Source organism: Liolophura sinensis, chromosome 6, assembly GCF_032854445.1.
Source record: "Liolophura sinensis isolate JHLJ2023 chromosome 6, CUHK_Ljap_v2, whole genome shotgun sequence".
Classification (NCBI taxonomy): Eukaryota; Metazoa; Mollusca; class Polyplacophora; order Chitonida; family Chitonidae; genus Liolophura; species Liolophura sinensis.
The window spans coordinates 2,090,326-2,113,935 of record NC_088300.1 but is presented as its reverse complement, the minus strand read 5'-3'; the positions used below and the strand labels follow the sequence as shown (position 1 = coordinate 2,113,935).

The 23,610-nt window shown below is 40.9% G+C and overlaps 2 protein-coding genes across 2 annotated transcripts; both read left to right on the top strand.

The window, feature by feature from the left end:
* Positions 1-4,051: 4,051 nt before the first annotated feature.
* On the top strand, positions 4,052-8,093 carry LOC135469383 (ecdysteroid-regulated 16 kDa protein-like). Its single transcript, XM_064748017.1, has 4 exons — positions 4,052-4,082; positions 4,960-5,073; positions 5,576-5,751; positions 7,894-8,093. The coding sequence occupies exons 1-4, from the start codon at positions 4,052-4,054 to the stop codon at positions 7,978-7,980; spliced, it is 408 nt and encodes a 135-aa protein (XP_064604087.1). The 3' UTR covers positions 7,981-8,093.
* Positions 8,094-14,592: 6,499 nt separating this feature from the next.
* On the top strand, positions 14,593-21,821 carry LOC135468377 (NPC intracellular cholesterol transporter 2-like). The gene is made up of 4 exons (XM_064746595.1): positions 14,593-14,750; positions 15,850-15,963; positions 18,152-18,324; positions 20,796-21,821. Exons 1-4 carry the CDS (start codon positions 14,660-14,662, stop codon positions 20,880-20,882), a joined length of 465 nt encoding a protein of 154 aa, XP_064602665.1. The 5' UTR covers positions 14,593-14,659; the 3' UTR covers positions 20,883-21,821.
* The last annotated feature ends 1,789 nt before the right edge of the window (positions 21,822-23,610 follow it).

Genomic DNA, 23,610 nt, shown 5'->3' with positions numbered 1-23,610 from the left:
CAAAAGCATCAGACGACATTTCTTCCGAAGCTCCATAATAAAACAAATGGCGGTTTTGTGAGCATGCTCAGAACAACCAAGGGACATAACTCTATTGCTATTCACACGAGACACGCCCACAAAATGGATTTGCCACACGTACTTTGCGGTTTTCAGGTAAACATATCACGTCAAAATAATGGAGTGCTTCTTGTGCGGGCGACTTTTCTTGGGATGTTTGAATAAGAGTGTTCATGCTTATATTCACATCCATATAAATCTAAATGGTGGTTAGCCTGCCAGCCCGGCACAATGACTCAGGAGCCTCCCGCGCAATGCGGTCGCTGTCAGTTTTCAGTCTAGCGAACTCATGCTGGCTTCCTCTCTGATCGCATGTGGGAAGATCTGACAGAAACCTGCGGATGGTCGTTGGTTTCCCCCGGGCTCTGTCCGGTTTCTCTCACCATAATGCTGGCCACCGTCATGTAAGTGAAATATTCTTGGGTTTGGCGTAAAACACCAATCAAATAAATAAATGAATATAAAACTAAGTATATGGTCGAAACAAGAATTAAAAACTTACCTTATACTGTGTAGGCCTGTGTACCTACTAATGTAAGATGTCAAAAAACAGCACCAAGGGTTAAAACTTAATTTATCTGGCCACATGTGAACCTTGAGTAAACACTTTAACACTAGGTGGCCTCTATGTGTAAAATGTTCAACTCTAAAACGCCGAAAAACTGAAGTGAAAGCTTTACCGTTTTCGCTATTGCCAATAGCCATTCAAGCTCACCTGCTTGTTGAAAAAATGTCATATTTACTACTATAAACGAAATCAAGTGTTTTGGTTGCAAAAAGTGCTATTTCCCCATCGAAAATGGTCTTATTATTACAAGAAATGCACTTAATACAAGGTGGAAATAATCATGCTTCACGCAAAGTTGGTAAGCGCGCTAGCGCAACGTAATTCCCCAGGGGCGTCTCACCAATGCGGTTGCTGTGAGTTCAAATCCAGCTCATCCTGGCTTCCTCCCCGGCCGTACGTGGGAAGGTCTACAACAAACTTACGGATGGTCGTGAGTTTCCCCGGGCTCTGCCCGGTTTCCTCCCGCCATAGTGCTGGCCGCCGTCGTATAAGTGAAATATTCTTGATTACGGCGTAAAACACCGATCAAATAAATAAAACAAATAAATGTTTCAGGAGATTTTTTCACTTCATAAGCCAACGCTAAATGTAAAAACTCGTAAATCCTATATAAATGTTACCGTGCCGTAGCTCTATAATCTTTCGCTTGTTATCAATTTGTGTTGTCCTAGGAACAGTTAACGCCCGGCTTGAAAAGATGGGATTTTTCACAACAGTTCGAACCAAGTCTTCATACGGGGACGCATGTACCTTGGGAAATAATTCAAGGAATGGATTTATTTACATATTGTATATGTATATTTTTTTGTTTAGTTGTTGATGTTTTACGCCGTACTCAAGAATATTTCACTTGTACGATGGCGGCCAGTATTATGGTGAGAGGAAACCGGGCAGAGCCCGGGGGAAACCGCAGGTTGCTGCCAGACCTTCCCACCTACGGCCGGAGAGAAAGCCAGCATGAGCTGGACTTGAACTCACAGCGACCGCATTGGTGAGAGGCTCCTGGGTCATTGCGCTGTGCTAGCGCGCTAACCAACTGAGCCACGGAGGTCCCCCATATTGTATATATAAAGCTCACATATGTCAGCTATAAGTTTCATGAAAACGTTAGAGAACGTTAGAAGCAGTTTAGTTAGCACCAGGTCTAGAGTATCATTTTATTCAATTCCAAAGTCTATCTTCAAACGACGACACCTTGGAAAAGAATAGAACTCATAAGCCGCACTCACATCCACATATTCATTCTTAACACACGTGCCGAATTTCATAAAAATCTGTAGAAAACTGTAGGAGTTGCGCAGACAATATGAAACGGACAGACAGACAACTTAGTAAAATTAACGAACAGGACAATAAAATTTCCTAATCTTGTCTCCACCTTCATGCTTTTTGATGTGAGAAAGAAAGAAACGTTTGGTTATAATTTTTTTTTACAATGACTCCTACAAAATGTGATCGAAACAGTTGACCAGTTAAAGGACTCCGACAGACAAATAAAACTAATAAATGCATGTATGAATGACAAAACTTATTGTATGTTTAGACTGACTGATATAATTAAGTTTCGCGGGATTTTCTTCTTAGATATGCAGATGTCTTGCAGTACACCTGTCAAAAACATCTGAACAACTATCACAGACATGCAAATGCGTGGTTAATGTTCACCTCCTGTTGGATAACATCTGGAAGGTGTAGCCTGTTTTATAGAGCCCTAATGTTCCTTTTGAAAATGGGGGTTATGCACTCGAGTCTCTTAGTGACCCTGTACGTTCTGTGCAGAAAAGGAGCTAAAATCCTCCCCTGGGTGAAAATAACTTTATCCGCAGTCAGGTCTCATGTCAGAGGACAGATGGAGTTCTTATTCAGCTAAAAGTGGACGTCTGAGGCAACGTCTTTCTTAACGTGCGCTGTGCCACTTGCTGTTTGAAGCTGATGATGGAAGCTTACGCCTTTGTCCTGTGTATGGCTTTGCTTGCAGCTGTTAAGACGTCACCTTGGAAGGATTGTGGTAATTAAACGGGATATTATGTAAATCTGCTTTGTATGGAATTATGGAATTCTGCGTTTATATATTCAAGTTGTAAAGCAAATCCTATTGGAAGTACAAATGAGGAGAGCTGTAAAGTGTAGGACCCTGCATAGTCATGTGGTTATGTATAGATGCTATGACATCAGTTTCACTGAAAAGCTGCATGCCCTTCACAATGACTATCGCTTTTTGTTGTCCGTTATATACAGTGAAACACTTTGAAAACGCACGAGCCTCCGTGGCCGAGGTGGTTAGCGTGATGTCGCGTCGCAATATGACCCAGGAGGCTCGAATCAAGCTGGTCACTGTGAGTTGAAGTCCAGTTCATGCTTGCATCCTCTCCGGTTGAACGTGAGAACGTCTGCTACAACCTGCGGATGGTCATACGGTGTTAAACACCAATCAGATAAAGTGAAAATGCATATCTGACAACCAGTGTAATGGAAAGGTGTTCATTGTTACAGGAAAATTTACTTATCAGGCAAATGACTTGAAAAATGTTGCCCTGACCAGAATACACCTCACAAATCCTACATGTTTCACCAATTTCACCAACTTTTTTATAATGCCTATTTTTAAAATGTTATTGTTTAATGAAAAATATACCCTATAGGATCCTTCATTTTATGGCACCGGGACGTCTCTGTCGTAACATGTGTTTGTATAACAATATTGTGATGCCGGTCACAATTTGTAATCAGATTCACACTAGCTGGTGTTACTTCAGCTCTGGCACAATTGTATCGCAGAGTCGGTGGTTCCGGGGCTCTGGGTTCACTTGACAAGTGACAGTACATTTTTATACAAAAACATACAGCATAGTAACAAACAAGTTTTAACAAGGTTTACAGACATACATTTCTAACAATAACGTACATGACTGGTCCTGATATGCAGCGCTGCGGTGGATTAAAACAGTAGGTGGTCACCAAGCCTACAGTTCCACTGCAAGACCAGATTAAAACAGATTATGTGTAAGGCCTGCTAACATTCACAATACAACAGCAACCTTATATGAACACTTTGCATGTGTAAGCCGATCTTAATAGATAAGAAATTTTGCTCTTCAGGCAGGCACCATGTATATACATGGCTGGCTAATGCATAGTCTGCCATAAATGAAAAGGCTTTGCTTTGATGTAGTTCACGATTTTACAACATATAGCGCCTGTAAAACTTCAAGAAATGCAAACAATGTACGAAGACTACCCTGACATGTGATTAAGGGTGTCCTTCTATTATGTTGTTGCACACGTCCACCAACTGGCATTCCGACTAAGTGAAAAATATTTCATCCAGGTAAGTGATCATACCTAAAATTACAAAAAAATTGCATTTGTGGTAAATTTATCATTTAAGGCTGCTATTGCTATATTCGGTATATGCTCGTCACGATGAAGTATGTAGATTTCCACGTCCTCGTTCGTATGGACATGGTAACTATAATCGGTTGACGGTCACTGTGTACATAGTTCTTTGTGTACTTTTATACGTGGTCAAAGACCACTTTATTCAGTTACATCAATGGGACGTGCCAGTCCATCTGTACACGTTGGAACGTTCGTCGGTTCATCCCAACTCTCCGACTTCCGCAACACACATATACAACTGGTCGGCACTAAATAAGTTTAACATTTTTTAGTGCGGCGTTAAACGACTATGAAGTATGGAAACAGATCATTCACTTTTCAAGAATTAGAGGCCACACGTTGATGTCCGCTTGGTTTGAGGATGCGCATCGTTTAGCAAGAGACCAGCTGTACCCGACAAAGTAACGCAATCGTACAGGCTAAATTGATTACCACTACATGTATACATAAACACTGGCAATAAATCCCTTCCGCATGTTTCACCATGGTATTTACAATAAATTACGTAGCTTACAGTTGCGTTGTAGATCAATTAAGGTGTTCAATCCCAACTCGGATTACGCTATACAAACAAATAGTTTTTTTTCTCATTTGGCACTTCTTCGTGGGGGGGGAGGGGAAATGCTTCACCTGTGGTTAACATAGGCGTACACTGGACTGGGAATAATTTCTGATGTCGTTGGTATGGCGTTTCAATGAGTCAGCATCACAGATATGAACGTATTGTGCACCAACTATGCTGCAAGAAGACGACTCACCCAGTGTAAGGACTGAAATAGAGTTGAAAACGACGTTAAAGAAAATAAGAATCTGAAACAAAAATCAAGCGACTAGAATAGTGAATATCCATAAATTAACATGTTTGGAATTTCTATGCCTCCCGTACGTTATAGAGTTTGTCCTAAAACTATGTTCTGCTGTTTATTTGATAGGTTCAACTAAGGCTACCATAAAGTCTGTGGAACTAAGTGGATGTTCTGACTCCGACGTATCCTGTATTCTGAAGAAAGGCACTAACGTTACGCTCCACATGACCTTCACACTAAGTAAGTTTTCACTACCTTTCACTGACCTTGACCTTCATTAATACTTGCTCACACATCACATGACATTCACCAGTAAGTGTTTCACCACACTCTCACTTGACATTAACCATTAGTGATTTTTTGTCACGCTTCACATGCTATTCATCACCACTGAGTGTGTAGTGGTGGCGGGAGGCGGGGGAGGGGCACCGTGGCCAATTTTATTAACACGCAAGTGCGGCGCAATGACCCAGGAACCTCTAATCAATGCGTTCGCTGTGAGTTCAAGTCCAGCTCATGATGACTTCCTCCCCGGCGGTACGTGGGAAGGTCTGTAGCATCCTGCGGATGGTCGTTGACCGTAATGCTAGCTGCCATCGTATAAGTTAAATATTCTTGAGTACGGCGTAAAACACAAATCATAAAAATAAATACAAGCTCTTTGCATTGGTATGGAAGCCGGGTGAGGACGCGGGACGAGATGTCCTCGTCCGGCTTCCATACATTGCCCATTTGTTAACAGAGGAAGATGCCAAACTCCTCACCGCAAAAGTTGCCGGTATTATTGGACCAGCAAGTATACCATTTCCCCTGCCGAACGCGGACGCGTGTGTGAACTGTGGATTAAACTGCCCTATTTCTACAGGAACAACTGTCACATATGTCATACAGCTTCCCATCCGTAAAATCTACCCACAGGTACGTGCATTATTACTGAACTGCTAATTAAAGTAGGCGTGTTAAATTACTAACCTGTTGTTACCTCTCTGTTATCAAAGGTGAAGTGCAACGCTTTCAGTTTTCGCCAAACTTACTGATACCAAACAGCCCATGTCTTTCTGTAAAAGTGTGGAAGCTTTCTTTTGCGAAAATAATTCATCAAGAATTAATGTAAATCTTAACATTAACATTGTTAAAATCAAAACAATTGTCCAATGTAACGAAGTGTGCGTGCGTGGGAACCTCTACCAGGAGCCCGCGGATGATGGTGCATGGGTCTCCGATTTCTGCTCGGTTTCCTCCCACCATAATGCTGGCCAAGCTCGTATGAGTCAAATATTAGAGGACGCCGTAAAACAACAATCAAATAAATAAAAAAAAATAACATGTCGTTTATTAGTAGCCATACATAAGCTTTAAATTGCATTCACACATATATAAAATAAAAAACTGGAACGCAATCATCCCCCTGTATGTACTAGGATAACTTTCAGATCAAAAGCCTTGGACTGCCACAAGAAGACAATGACTCCTCCTAGCCATATGATTGAAAAATTGTAAAATACGACGTTAAACCCCATACATACATACCTACCGATCGAACTCCGGCCGCCGACAGCTTATTACTTATGGCGAACCCGTTACCTCACTCCATCCATCAAGCCTAACTTGTTATGTCATTTCTTCTGTTAAGCCTAGCTATTTACTTCACCTCGAAGGTCAAATCAAACGTGTTAGATCATTTCATCCGTCAAGAAAAGCCAATTACTTCACTTCCGTCAAGAAAAGCCAATTATTTCACTTCCGTCAAGAAAAGCCAATTACTTCATTTCGTCCGTCAAGAAAAGTCAATTACTTCACTTCGTCCGTCAAGAAAAGTCAATTACCACACTTCATCCTTCAATGCCAACTTGTTACGTCACCGTATCCGTCAGTCCTAACCCGTTTTAACGTGACTATCCGTCATCCTAACCCGTTTAAAACGTCACTTTATCCGTCAATCCTAACCTGTTACGTCACTTCATCCATCAATCTTAACCCGTTTTTACATCATTTCATCCGGCAATCCAACCCGTTTTAAATGTCACTTAATCGGTCAATCCTCGCCACGATATGGCTGAAATATTGCCAATGTGCCGTTAAGCCACAATCATTCATTTATTCATTCATTCATCGGTCAATCCAACTTCAATGTCCTCCGTGGCCTAGGGGGTTAGCACGTCGCAATGACTCAGGAGCCTCTCATTAATGCGGTCGCTGTGAGTTAAAGTCCAGCTCATTTGTGGGAAGGTCTTACAGCAGCCTGCGGATGATCGTGGGTCTCACCCCCCCCCCCTCGGTTTCTTCTCACCATAATGCTGACCGCCTTCGTATAAGTGAAATATTCGGAGTACGGCGTAAAACACCAATCAAATGAATAAATAAACAAACGTCACTTCATCCGTCACTTCATCCGTGAGTTCTAACCCGTTTTAAACGTCACTTCATCCATCAATCCTAACACGTTTCAAACGTCACTTCATCCGTCAAGCCTATTTCTCTTTAAGCATCAATCATCCTTTAATCCTAATCCGTTTTAAACGTCACTTCATCCTAACCCTTTTTAAACGTCACTTCATCCGTCAATCCTAACACGTGTTAAACGTCACTTCATCCGTCAAGCCTAATTTGTTTTAAATGTCATTTCATCCGTCAATCCTAACCGTCCTCTTAACGCCACTTCATCCGTCAATCCTAACCGTCCTCTTAACGCCACTTCATCCGTCAGTCCTAACCGTCCTCTTAACGCCACTTCATCCGTCAATCCTAACCGCCCTCTTAACGCCACTTCATCCGTCAGTCCTAACCGTCCTCTTAACGCCACTTCATCCGTCAGTCCTAACCGTCCTCTTAACGCCACTTCATCCGTCAGTCCTAACCGTCCTCTTAACGCCCACTTCATCCGTCAGTCCTAACCGTCCTCTTAACGCCACTTTATTCCGACTTGCTTCACTTCATTAGTCCGTGTTAATCTCGACTGTCATCTCCTATGACAACTTCTGTTCACTTAACCTGTCTCCTTTCGACATAGACGCTGGTACCATTGTAGTGAAATACGCTATATACTGTTTTCTATTTCAGATAAAAGTTGTTACCAGATGGTCTCTGATCGACACTAATCAGAATGTAGTCACGTGCTTCGTCGTGCCAACCGAAATTGTATCCTGATAGTGTTGGAACACAGAAACAGCAGGTTTACAGTTAGCGTATATGAAACATCTTGTTTTGTTTATGTATTTCTTCGTCTTTGAATTGTAGCCGACTATACAAAATATTCATTGTTACCCGATTAAAATGTTTTCTCCTGATATGAATAGCTAGTTATTCTGTGACATCTGTCTCCACCATGAAATGCTGTTGTTTTGCCCAGAACACATCGCTTTCAAACTTGGGTAGTGTCTTGCCATTGTTGTGGTTGAGATTGCTTTTCGCTGCGTTACGTCCGAGGTCAAATTTGGCTGACGCCAGCCATCTTAATCCTCTTTTATTAGCTCGTCTTACGAAGTAAGGAGAGGTGTTATAAGAGGAGGATCCGATGTTGGCGGTGGCGCTGGCGGTAGCGGTGGCGGTGGCGGTGTCCGTGTCCAATTTTGTTAAAGTTTTTGGCAAATCATAGGGTTGCAGTGCCCACCCGTAGTACACAGATAGCCAATCATCGGTAACGATCAAGGGAGTCCTTCACCATATAGCTCAACATTTTGCTCAGCTATTCACAGGGTTGCAATTGCCTCCCATTCTACAGGATTTGCCAAATGCAGTTCGTGATTTGCATTCGCGACCTCTGTGGTAAAATTGTGCACTAACTCTCCACAGTGTCTCTTACGACCACAATGATTTACAACTCAGAAGTACATAAAGGTGGCGAGAGAAGAAACTGGTGTCGTCTTCGTAAAGATAAATATCCAGCTATAGGACTAAGTCAATAAACTTAGAGTTGGTTCCATAAGCTCCGACAGACTGGACATGCCTGCGGCTTTATCATATCAGTTGCATTGCTATCTGTGACATGCGACGACCTATAACAATGTCTGCGAAATCCTGCATGGGAATGACACCTGCCACCGCTTTTTCAGATGTTGGGTACTCGACATTCACGATTTAATACATCTGACTTCTTACAGCTTATCTCTGTCATTCATAGCTATATTTTATTTGAGAAATTTCCCAGGTATTGCAAATTCTAAGACATTTCACAATGCTTGTCGATAAAAACGTTTCGCTTTAATGGAATCAGCCTTTTGATCAAGGCTTGTACCTTACACGATCCGAACAGATTACTCGCTAGATCATACGATGCACGGTTTGGATTAGATTATTAAGTATGCCGACTGGATAATAAATAAAAAATTTTAATTACCAAAAATACATTTACTGAATCCAGGATGACTCGGACTCTCCAAGTCGCACACGACCAGTTTAATTTTGGCATTACATTTGTAGGTCGTTAAACTAAGCTTTAAAAAAATTCAAATTGTGCAATTTCAATATGACCCGAGGTTAATGGCCTAAATTGTGAAACACTTAACAGAGATATCATTAAATGTTCCCAATTTTATTTCTGGGTAAAGAAAATATTAAGAAGTCCCCTTCAAAACATTCCGGTAACTGACGAATTAGCCAAGCTGTTCTTTCTTTCAACCAGACAATTTGGCCATTATCTGTTGGACAAGCGGAGGGTTTATCACAGGGTAAATACAGCAGAAAGACACAAGCCTGAAACTTGTCCATATTCTCCACAAACAATAATATGTCCAAAACTTAAAACGCTGGCCACACAATGCTCTTTCCTGGGTTTTGTCTAAGGTTTTTTTTTTTTATTTTTTTTTTTTTGAAGAAAAAATACAAATAACACACCTTGGATATACAGGGTGCCCCAGAAGTCGTGCATCATCCTGATTTTCATTTTTTGTCTGTGTTTCAGATTTAATACTGATTTTAATTTTCTTTTCTCTCCCTCAGAGTTAATTATGGCTAATAAACTAACAGTACAAGAAAGTTGAATTGGTTTTTATGTTTGGAAGAGATTGAGCAACACACCGCTCTGTAGCTCAAGCATTCATCCTCAACCTGGATGGTGCGCGACTTTTGAGACACCCTGTATACATTCAGTATAACCCCGATATTTTAAATTTCAGGAACTACTTTAAACGAAAAAATACATTATCTTCAACAGTAAACAAACAAAAGTGGAAAACAGCAAAAGGAAACACCGTGTACTTGTAGCATATCAGACAAGATCAGTTTCTGCACAAATCTTCACAATAAAATGTCCACGAATTCGGTTTATACATATGGGATAATATCCGGAAGCCTGCGTGTTGATAATCTCCAGAAACCTGCGTGTTGAAAGTCTCCGGAAGCCTGCTTACATATAAACGGGAAAGACGTAATCGCCAGTTACTTTTGAATCACAATCTGTTCAGTTATGGTCTGTAACGCTCGTCATTTTCGAACTGTATAGAATACCGCCTAACCTGGGGCTAGGGGACGCAAAGGCAGCCATGCCCATTACATCTGCATGATGCCTTTATGAAAAGTTGCAATCAAAGCGCGACTGAGATACCTTGTTTAGTTGTTATTTGACCTGGAACTCATTCATGAACTACGAATTTGAGCTTTGATATGCAATTCACGCCTGGAATACCCACTGTCTGCCCGGCTTCATTGGAAACTGATGACCGCTTCTCTCTTGTGTGTTACCGGTTTTATTTCGTATTTGTATAATTTCTTACATACCTTTGTCTTTGGTAGTTAGTGTTAAACGTTGGTTTGGAAATGGATCTTGCGATTATCGACTTGGAACGCCCTTTACGGATTACGAATGGTATACGAATGTCGGACATGACGCTTATATTGATAACCTCTGGAAGCCTGCACGTTGATAAACTACCATAATCAATTCAATCACCAAGGCTGAATACATAATAGGGAAGGGCCATACCCAAGGCAATCTGACAGACTTCAATGGTTACAATACCATTTGGTAATTACCTTTGAAACAGCTGAGGAAAAACATAACGCTGCGCGCTGCATATCTGTCAGACCAAACAGGCACTTCAATCATCCACAGGTTTCTGACACACGTTCCCACGTGCGACCGGAGAGTAAACCAGCTGCATGGACTCGAACTCAGTGACTGCGTTGGTAAGATGCTCCTGCATTGGTAAGATACTCCTGCGTTGTCATTCTGCTGCTCTAGCAAGTAACCCCTCGGCCATGGATGCCCCTCAATATCCAGTGTCCAAAACTTGCTACTTTCTTTGTACCTAACCATAATTATTAACGGTTGATCAGAGGAGAAAAAGAAGAATATTTCACTTATACCACGGCGGCCAGCATTATGTTGAAAAGAGACCGGGCAGGGCCCGGCGGAAACCACGACAATCCGTAAGTTTCTGGAAGATCTTCCCACGTACGGTCGGAGAGGATGTGTGTGATATGCATATATATTATCATTATATATTGGTTCAATATTGGACTTGGGGACATAAAAACCTACTTAGGGTTACTTACTTTTCTTTTCCTTGGGTCTTGACCCACGGACATGTAACACCTAAGGGACATAGAAACCTACATAGGGCAAGACACAAGGACATGTAACACCTCAGGGGCATAAAAACCTACACAGGACAAGACACAAGGACATGTAACACCTAAGGGACATAAAAACCTACACAAGGCAAGACCCAAGGATATGTAACACCTCAGGGGCATAAACCTCTATATAGGGCAAGACTCAAGGACATGTAACACCTAAGGGACATAAAATCCTACGTAGGGCAAGACCCAAGGACATGTAACACCTAAGGTACATATAAAGACATATTTTCCAAAAAATAATCCGTTTAATTTAACAGAAAGTCTGTTACCTGAGTGATGCTAGAATGTATTCTGTTATTGCAGCAGATTATTCTGTTAAATGTAACCTATATATACATATTCTTTTAATTTAACGCAATGATTCTATTAGACTAACATGACATTATGTTGGGGGCCTCCGTGGCTCAGTTGGTTAGCGTGCTAGCGCAGCGTAATGACCCAGGAGTCTCTCACCAATACGGTCGCTGTGAGTTCAAGTCCAGCTCATGCTGGCTTCCTCTCCGGTGTTACATGGGAAGGTCTGCCAGCAACCTGCGGATGGTCGCGGGTTTCCCCCGTGCTCTGACCGGTTTCCACCCACCATAATGCTGGCCGCCGTCGTATAAGTGAAATATTCTTGAGTACGGCGTAAAACACCAATCAAATAAATAAATAAATAAATGATATTTTGTTGAATATGACAGAATTTTGTGTTGTAATAACAGAATACATTCATCACTAGACAACAGACGCTCTGTTAAAAGGGCCTGGTATGGTAAGGCGGAGAATCGACCCCAGTGCAAGAAACTTCATGTGCACCTATAGAAACGAAACTGTCTATAGCCGTGAGTGGCAGCTGTTGACACACTCGTAAGGCCACTTCTTTTTTCAGTTGTGTTTTACTTTTCTTTTCCTGTTATGTGACCAGCATATGCCACTTATAAAGCTTCAACCAAGTACTGGAGCGATGTTATGGTTAAAAAAAAATTAAAAAATGGTATACTACTCTAATCACAGTGAAATACCTCCTTTGCATTAGACACTATAGAGTGGGGAAAATCGCCTCACCGCAGTTGTAACGTTCTGGCAAAAATTGAGCTCTGCACCATTCAGTTAAAAAGATATATAGCAAATGTAACTATTTGCCTTATACTTCCGCTCCGCATGTTAATGTTAATGACAGCTAGACAACCACATGTGATTTAGCTTTAGTTACCACATGTTATGTAATATGTTACCTTATTAATTATCCATTCCAATTCATGATGACGCAAAACGCAAAACGGAATAAATATTTACTCACACGAAAGTATGCATCCAAAGAAAGAAAAGGAAAGAAAAGAAAAAGAACCCCTCCTAGTTGGGCAACCTGATCTCCACATTGACTTCGTTATTCACTGTACCATGAAGGATGCCTGACAGACCAGAACAGAAATATGATTTTAAACATGCCAAAATATGACAAAACTGATCACATTATAAAGTTTATGTTTTACATACGAAGACAAGCGTTATCCAAAACGAAACTTTAACAGCTCCTGGAAATACACACATGAAAGTTTCAGTAAAAATATTTTTCTGATAACCTTGATCTTCATGCTGTAAATTAAGAACACAGTGCCTCGTTTGAACGAAAAATGAGCGTGTTTCATCTAGAGTGCATATTTGGCGGGTTATTACTTTTTGTGAAATTTACACTTTCTTATCGTACCTCTCTGGGACCGATTATCCGCCTTACCGCACCAGTTCCGTAGACTAATTTTTGGAGGAATAGAATTTATACAATATGCACACTCATATATACTCAAAGGAAAATACATTTGAGCTTTCGATCTTCTCACTTTCGTGTTTTCGCGTTGTCCACGTTACATTTGTGACTATGTAAGAAAACGCGATTGGCCGCATCCGGCTTCCATAATTCGTAAGCCCTACATAAACATCATTCCATATGCAGACAGTGTGTCGATCTTATCTTTGTAACCCATCCAGAAGGACTGAATGTTTGGGGTTTAACGTCGTACTTAACAATTTAACTTAACAATCAGTTATGTGACGACGAGGATCCAGTCATTAGGTGTGTGTACATCATATACTGTGTCTTCTTGTGGCTGGGTAAACCCATGCCGTCTAAGTACCTCTGGGCGCCAGGCGAGGCAGCAAAAAATAGCATTTTTAAAGTCCTTGGTATGATCCGACACGGGTTTGATCCCGGGTCTCGCGACTTCGAGGCGGATGCTTTAAAATAGCTATTAAGCCACCGAAGCGGTCCTCTGAAAATCTTGGTACAGATAGGGCAGAAATAGCTATCAATCACCGAAACAAAGCGTATACATTGTGAAAAATGAATGCCAGGTATATAGAATAGGTGAATTTGTCTCTTGAAATACATTTAATTTACACGCCTCTGACAACAAACTTGTTTAATTGCGTAATTACTATCACTTTTATAATATTAAAAATTAAGTGCCTTTTGTGTGTTTGTACGGATGTATGCCATTTGCCTAAAATGTCTTTCCCCATATGTAGAGTAATATAGTACGTGGGGTAGGCCTATAGTCTACAGCACTACCCCATAATGATCGACTGGACAACGTTCTATAAATTTTTCTTTCTCTCATGGGAGCACGTGGGAAGGTCTGCCAACAACGTGCGGATGGTCGTGGCTTTCCCTCCAGACTCAGCCCGGTTTCGGTTTTCTCCCACAACAACGCTGGCCGCTGTCCTACAAGTGAAACATTCTTGAGTACCGGTACGGCGTAAAACACCAATCACAAATATTTATTTATTTATTTATTTGATTGGTGTTTTACGCCGTACTCAAGAATATTTCACTTATACGACGGCGGCTAGCATTATGGTGGGTGGAAACCGGGCACAACCCGGGGGAAACCCACGACCATCCGCAGGTTGCTGTAAGACCTTCCCACTTACGGCCGGAGAGGAAGCCAGCATGAGCTGGACTTGAACTCACAGCGACCGCATTGGTGAGAGGCTCCTGGGTCATTACGCTGCGCTAGCGCCAATCACATAAATACATTTCATGAGACCTATGTTATCATATAATCATAAATGTTACGTTAACCTATTATCCTCTCTTACACCGTGACTCGGAATCATGTGATAAAGCTCATGACGAATTTGAGGGGGCGTGTCTTTAGCACCAATCTTTGTAACGTAAATGAGTGAAGGTGGCGTGACGGTCACATGAGGCATCTCGGTGCAGGTTGCTAACTTCCTATTAGTCGTACAGTTCAACTTTATACACGAAATGGGGAGCGTTCAGGCAATTTGGGCTTTTCTTTCTTTGGTGTGTATCGTTCACGCGTTCTCGGGATTGCCGAAGTATTTCAAGGACTGTGGTTCGTATGAGTACATGTATATCTCTGTTGTGTTATAGGTGGTATAAATTCTAGTGCGTTGTTGTTGTTGTTGACACTGCTAACGTTAGTTGTGATAGTGCCGATACTAGGATTTCGGATAGCTTGGGATGTGTCACATTCGAAAATGTCCTGGTTCAGTGGTTATCTGAAAGTATAGTTCGCATTTAATCAGCCTAGGACAAGTGATGCTAAGCTATACATTCGTCTAGCCCTGGATGACGTGACATTTCCGAAAACAGTCGATTACTACCCTCTCTGGCCTGTCCAATTAGTACATTACTTGTACGATGCCTCCGTCAGGGGTGAATGGGACCCATCCATGGCTATGCAAGCGCCGTCATCCATGGTTAACCTTGGTAGTGGTACATAGGTACACTCTACAGATAGGCCTTCTCTTCATGCACTTTTTCACCATGCATGCACAGGAATAAAAGGAGGATCATCTTGTCCAGCCTGAGCTGTCCCTGCTGCTGTTCTACCTCCAGCCTTACACTTAAAGATCATGTTTCTATGCCATCATGTTTCTATGGCGTAAGAAATTACGCTATCGTTGATCTTGCTCAGAACTCGATGGACTTCCCGAAAGTGCACCAAGTCCGGTGAACTATTGTCGCTACAGTGTGGGCAAGGTGACATGTACACAGATACTGCGTGGCTTCTTCTGCCCTGTATAGCGCCCCCTGTGCGCCCCTATGCTGATCCCTATTTGGTCTGTTCCCCACAAGGGCCCAAATTCGGCCAGACCCATTCGATCTGTCACCCACAGAGTTATTGTTAAACAGGGATCATCACTGATGTCATCGCTGCAAGCTATGTAATCTCTGGTCTGACCGCTGGGGCCTTAAGAAAACTGTAATTTGAAGCCATTTTTACTCCCAAAATAAAAGTAAAAAAATTGGTTTGTACCGTTATGTTATTACACATGATAATGTGCACATTAAGAAATAAAACCAGGGTGTTTCATGTATCCTTGCACAATCATTCGCTTGTTATCTCGGCCAGAGCTTTATGAGTTACATATCTGCTATTATATTGTTTTTTGCATGGTCAAGTAATTCTTCCATTCTTGTCACCCCAGGGTCCGAGAAAGGTGCGATTCTGTCTGTCAGCGTCTCTGGATGCTCAGAAACTGATGACCAGTGTGAGCTGAAGAAAGGAACAACCATTCATGTGGCCATTCAGTTTAAATCCTGTAAGAATTTCTCATCCAGTTCATTAGAATAGGAGTAATTTGGAAGGATAGAAAACCAGGCATTGTCCCCGAGTCCCTGAGATTCAAGCGTATTAAGTTATACTGATTTTGCCTGTCTGTCCATCCATCGGTATTTGTGTCCATGCTATAACGCCAACAGTTTTCAACATAGTTTTCATTTATGATGACTGTGTTGCTACTCACATTTGCCCATTTTTGTGGTTGTCATGGTAACCAGATTGCCATTTTCCCAATATACACTATATAAATAAGTATGATTTTATGTCCGGGCTATAACTCTGCTTTTTATATACAGTTTTCATTTGTGATGGATACATAGATACACAGATGACGATGTGACGCGACTCACATTTGTTCATATCTGCAGTTGTGATGGTTACCAGATTGCCATTTCCCTATGTATGCTATATAAATAGGTATGATTTCGTATCAGAGATATAACTCCAACAGTTTTCCATAGTTTTAATTTTTGGTGGATAGATAGATAAACAGATGACGATATATGTCACATATGTCCATTTTCGCTACTGTCATGGAATCTAGATAGCCATATTTCTTATATATACTATATAAATAGAAATGATTTTGTGTCTGGGTTACAATTCCAACTGTGTTCCGCATGAGGTTTCAATTTTTGGTGGATTATAGATAGATTTGCGGAAGACACATTTGTCCACTTGCGCGGTTGTCACTGTAACCACATACCTGCCATCACCACCCATGAAGATTCCCCTCAGAGGTTATGCTCACCACAATGCTGCTGGTATTCTTTTACACATTTCAAACAAATGCATATGTTGAGGGCATATGTTGTGTTCACCTGAACTCTTGTTGGAGTGTGCTGTTATTTTTGAAAGGTATACTTTTTGAACTATGTGCAGTGTTGGTCATTTCCGCACTATTCCGAAATCTCGTGTTATCTTTCACCTAGCTGTTTTGGCACATCCAGGAATGTGCCCAGCTGTCTGCTGTCTTGAATTCCATCTTCTATGAATGTCCTGAGTCTACCAATGTTCCCCATGTATTTGAGCACTTCTGATGACTTCTAGTTCAATTCTAAAGGACACACGAGGTATTCACGCTGTACTTAAGAATATCTCACTTATACGATGATGGCCAGCATTATGGTGGGAGGAAACTGGGCGGAGCCACAACCATCCGCAGGTTGCTGCCAGACCTCACCATGTATGGCCGGGTAGGAAGCCATCACAAGCTGAAGTTGAACTCACAGTGACAGCATTGGTGAGAAATTCCTAGGTAGTGCTGGTACGTTAATCACCTGGGCCAAGTTATTATATATATATATATATATATATATATATATATATATATATATATGAGACTTTGGAGGTGATTTGAGGATGAAACGTACCTGTAATGTTTTCTCCTGGAGTTGAGTTACAGTTTACAAAATATTCATTTTGGTGCTTTGCTGGCTGCATCTGTCAACATTTGATATTACACTTAACACCTCAACTGGATTTGTAAATCTGAGGCAATAAAATGAATAAGGCTTTGGATGGCATATTTCTTTACAGGTAACTCTGAATGAAAATGCTCTCCAAGTGTTGCAAAAATTTTGCCATCATGGCATAGCGCAATAATCTTTCATTCAGAATAAATGTGCGGGTATCGCCCCGGAAATAGGTTCTCACCAGCATCCTTACACATGGTTGATGTGAGGTGAACTGGTATTACTGTATTTCACCTCAAGTTTGCTCTATATATATAAATGAGCAAGTATGACTTAACGCCACCATGTATATATGCACTTTCAGAAACACATAATGGCCTTAAAATCATATATATACTTAAGAAGCCATTACTTTATTGTTTCTGATAAGAAGTGAATGAAACTTCACACAAAATCTTCTTAAAATGGTCCCATAAGGGGATGAACCAATCCGAATTAACTAATATGTGTCTTGAAAAGCTAAATTTTAGGTGAAACACAGTATTTAAAATAGCTTTTAATCTACATGTATTAGCAATAGTGTTTTGTATGATTGTGAATAAATTTATTTTGACCATGATTATGACAATGGTAGGGTTGTAACAAGTACATGCATGGTGATATGAGGAGAGTTACCTTCTGTATTTTACCAGCCAGGCCACTGGCTTGAAATGACATGATTCATTTATGAATCTGTTGTGTAATCCTCCTCAGCTGAAGTGATCACGAATGCCACAGCTGTTGTCCACGGGATCCTGGCTGGTATACCAGTACCCTTCCCCATTGACCAACCAGATGGCTGCAAAAGTGGCTTTACCTGCCCAGTGAAGGAAGGTGAAGAGGTCACGTACAAATCAGACATCGCTGTGAGCAAGAATTATCCCAGCGTATGTATGCTGTTGTTTTGTTATTATGGAACATCAAACTAAATTACTAGAGATTTCATTATAACATTGTATTTTGAGTGAACAGCTGATAGGTCCAAGGGCTAACGTTCGTCAGCTAGTCGTTAACCTGACAGATTCATCCTTGTGTTTGACCTGACAGACTCATCCTTGTGTTTGACCTGACAGATTCATCCTTGTGTTTGACCTGACAGACTCATCCTTGTGTTTGACCTGACAGATTCATCCTTGTGTTTGACCTGACAGACTCATCCTTGTGTTTGACCTGACAGATTCATCCTTGTGTTTGACCTGACAGATTCATCCTTGTGTTTGACCTGACAGATTCATCCTTGTGTTTGACCTGACAGACTCATCCTTGTGTTTGACCTGACAGACTCATCCTTGTGTTTGATCTGACAGATCCATCCTTGTGTTTGACCTGACAGATTCATCCTTGTGTTTGACCTGACAGATTCATCCTTGTGTTTGACCTGACAGATTCATCCTTGTGTTTGATCTGACAGATCCATCCTTGTGTTTGACCTGATAGATTCATCCTTGTGTTTGACCAGACAGATTTATCCTTGTGTTTGATCTGACAGATTCATCTTTGTGTTTGACCAGACAGATTCACCCTTGTGTTTGACCAGACAGATCCATCCTTGTGTTTGACCTGACAGATTCACCCTTGCGTTTGACCAGACAGATCCATCCTTGTGTTTAACCTGACAGATTCATCCTTGTGTTTGACCAGACAGATTCATCCTTGTGTTTGACCTGACAGATTCATCCTTGTGTTTGATCTGACAGATTCATCCTTGTGTTTGACCAGACAGATTCATCCTTGCATTTGACCAGACAGATTCATCCTTGTGTTTGATTTGACAGATCCATCCTTGTGTTTGACCAGACAGATTCATCCTTGTGTTTGACTTGACAGATCCATCCTTGTGTTTGATGTGACAGATCCATCCTTGTGTTTGATCTGACAGATTCGTCTTTGTGTTTGATGTGACAGATTCATCCTTGTGTTTGACCTGACAGATTCATCTTTGTGTTTGATCTAGTAGATGTGTCCTTGTGTTTGACCTGACAGATTCATCCTTGCATTTGACCTGACAGATTCATCCTTGTGTTTGATCTGACAGATTCATCCTTGTGTTTGACCTGACAGATTCATCCTTGCATTTGACCTGACAGATTCATCCTTGTGTTTGATGTGACACATTCATCCTTGTGTTTGACCTGACAGACTCATCCTTGTGTTTGACCTGACAGATTCATCCTTGTGTTTGACCTGACAGACTCATCCTTGTGTTTGACCTGACAGATTCATCCTTGTGTTTGACCAGACAGATTCATCCTTGCGTTTGATCTGACAGATTCATCCTTGTGTTTGATCTGACAGATTCATCCTTGTGTTTGACCAGACAGATTCATCCTTGTGTTTGACCTGACAGATTCATCCTTGTGTTTGACCAGACAGATTCATCCTTGTGTTTGATCTGACAGATTCGTCCTTGTGTTTGATCTGACAGATTCATCCTTGTGTTTGATCTAGTAGATGTGTCCTTGTGTTTGATCTAGTAGATGTGTCCTTGTGTTTGACCTGACAGATTCATCCTTGTGTTTGATTTGACAGATTCATCCTTGTGTTTGATCTAGTAGATGTGTCCTTGTGTTTGACCTGACAGATTCATCTTTGTGTTTGATCTGACAGATTCATCCTTGCATTTGACCTGACAGATTCATCCTTGTGTTTGATCTGACAGATTCATCCTTGTGTTTGACCTGACAGATTCATCCTTGTGTTTGATCTGACAGATCCATCCTTGTGTTTGATCTGATAGATTCATCCTTGTGTTTGACCAGACAGATTTATCCTTGTGTTTGATCTGACAGATTCATCTTTGTGTTTGACCAGACAGATTCACCCTTGTGTTTGACCTGACAGATCCATCCTTGTGTTTGACCTGACAGATTCATCCTTTTGTTTGACCTGACAGATTCACCCTTGTGTTTGACCAGACAGATCCATCCTTGTGTTTAACCTGACAGATCCATCCTTGTGTTTGACCAGACAGATTCATCCTTGTGTTTGACCAGACAGATTCATCCTTGTGTTTGACCAGACAGATTCATCCTTGTGTTTGACCAGACAGATTCGTCCTTGTGCTTGATCTGACAGATTCATCTTTGTGTTTGATCTAGTAGATGTGTCCTTGTGTTTGACCTGACAGATTCATCTTTGTGTTTGATCTAGTAGATGTGTCCTTGTGATTGATCTGATAGATTGATCATTATGTTTGTCCTCACCAAATCTACCTTTGATCTAAGTTTTGATTACTAAGGAATTGGATAATTGTAGTTCAGTCTTTAGTTCTCTGGTATTGGTCAGATATTGGTTGTTTGATTTGGTCACTTCGCAAGATGAGTCAGTCATCACTGGTCATTTGTTTCTTCTGTTACAGGTCAAAGTTGTTGTAAAATGGGAACTCAAGGACCAGAACAGCAAAGATATCTTCTGTGCTTTATTTAAAAGCGAGATTATTAGTTAAACATCTGTACTTGTGTTTCTAAGCCACTTTTCTCAAATTATCAGATTTTTTTTATCTCCACTTCTACACCCTTAGATCTGTCCCAACTGTTTATACCGCCAGCCTTTATTAAACTTTTTGTGTGTGAAGAGTTGTACATTTTAAAATTGGATGTTCATTTACTTTTTATGTTGCAGTATAAATACGTGCTAAATTTAGAAAATATTTCCATCATTTACGCCATATAATCTTAGGTTTGCCCCATTAAGTTAATAAATCTACTCATGCATAGTTCCAGGTATTACCCTACAGATACAAACATAATTCATTACTTTCTCAGTGAGATTATTTATGTGGAAACTTGTTTGTTATGTTATATGTGAGTGGCTTTGTTCATCGTTGGTTTTCCATGTCTGTTTGTTTAGAGTTAAACATAATGTCTCTCCTTCATATCGTACAGTCCTTTGGATTAAACTGTTTATACAAAGCTTGTGAGGAAGTTCACATAATGTGAGATATCAATGCTGTGTACAGACTTTGAGTAAAAGGGCAGATTTTTCTAGCATCATCATTTTCCCTACAAGCAGTACATTTTGAACCGGTGAAAATGTTATTGGCAAGTACAAAATCAAATAAACGTTGTTTAAAAGGTTGTTTGAACCAATTTTTTGGTGATTAACTTTGGATTCGTTTTCGTGCATATACGAAAGAATGTTATGTGTGGATTGTCATGAAAAGTTTGTTTGTATAAAGATACCATGGAAACAGAAAGGCAGTAGTTGAGAAAAAAACGAGAAACCAGAGAAGCAATCCCATGAAAAGCATTGTGTAATTTGTAATAAGTTTGGAATATTTATTGTTTAAAGCGAATATGGAAAAATATTTCAAGTTTCTAACAGTTTTTCTCTTGTATTTACATTTTGGCATTTTTTTAAAATAAAAGATTATTTTTCATTGATATCTCCTGTTTTGACTTGAAGTACCACAGGTGATCGTGTAAGGTATAAAGGCAAAATGTTTTGGGCAGGAGAAACCTGGAACTTGGCTAATCATTCAGGTACGAGAATGTATTGGTCTGGAGAAACCTTGAGCTCGGCTAATCAGTCAGGTACGAGACCGTTTTGGTCAGGAGAAACCTGGAGCTTGGTTAATCAGCCAGGTACAAGACTGTTTCAGTCTGGAGAAACCTGGAGCTCCTCTAATCAGTCAAGTACGAGACTGTTTTGGTCAAGAGAAACCTGGAGTTTGGCAAATCAGTCATATACGAGACTGTTTTAGTCAGGAGAAACCTGGAGCTCCGCTAAATCGTCACGGACAAGAATATGTTGGTCAGGAGCTTGGCTAATCAGTCAGGTACAAGAATGTTTTGGTCAGGAGAAACCTGGAGCTCGGCTAATCAGCCAAGTACGAGACTGTTTTGGTCAGGAGAAACCTGGAGCTCGGCTTATCAGTCAGGTACAAGAATGTTTTGGTCAGGAGAAACCTGGAGCTCGGCTAATCAGTCAAGTACGAGAATGATTTGGTCAGGGAAAACCTGGTGGTTGGCTAATCATTCAGGTACGAGAATGTTTTGGTATGGAGAAACCTGGAGGTTGGCTAATCAGTCTGGTGCGAGAATGTTTTAGTTAGGAGAGACCTGGAGCTTGGCTAATCAGTCAGGTACAAGAATGTTTTGGTCAGGAGAAACCTGGAGCTCGGCTAATCATTCAGGTACGAGAATGTTTTGGTCTGGAGAAACCTGGAGCTTGGCTAATCATTCAGGTACGAGAATGTTTTCGTCAGGGAAACATGAAGCTTGGCTAATCTGTCAGGTACGAGACTGTTTTCAGGCCGTATTACTTTGTTGTTTTCTGGATTCAAGAGGTTAAGATTGGCAACACTTATGAGACTTCATGCAAATCTTTCACAATTTGAACTTTTAAGCTGACAATCTTAAAGTCGTATTGAAATCAGTCTGTATATTTTATTGTGCCCCGCGAATGTCTAGTATGAAAAGTATTACTTGAAATGACTTAACAGGCGAGTCTGAGTAAATCTCGAGTCCGAGTACGAGATGAAGTTAATACGAGTTATCAAGATACCGTGTAAGGTCAAGTCGCTATGGAAGTGTATACAGTTATCGATTTTGTCAAATGTGAATTTTCTTCCTTGTTTTTCATGTACCGTGAAAACACAAACAATGAAGACGTGTAAATCTGCAAATTTCACCGTATAGTCGCGCCATTTGCCACGTCTTCCTCAAGTAAACACTTAACAAAATTACAAACGGAACATTTGTTCGAGTCTAGCGAAGGAAGTAGTGTGTGCATATTACATGGTAAGAACGTTGTCCCAGCTATTACTTTACATCAGAAAATGAATGTGCATGATGTTGCTATTATACAAGTAACAATAGATAAGCTGATTAATGCATCGGCTGTATTGAAAATGGACAAAACTGCAGTATCATCCAGTCGACCTTTAACTTTTGGGGAGCAATTTTGAGAGACTGACCTCGTTACATGTACTTCATGAGCATTCATCCGTATCCTTGCCTACCCAGAAATTGAGCTTTTATAACCTATAGAGTGCAACATCAAGCAAAGTTGTGTAACATTTTTAAATGTTTGTTTTAGGGCTCTGCTTTGACACCATAATCCTGTATTCATGCGCAGTAGCTGGATAGCACAACCCCATGTTCATGCGCAGTAGCTGGATAGCACAACCCCATGTTCATGCGCAGTAGCTGGATAGCACAATTCCATGTTCA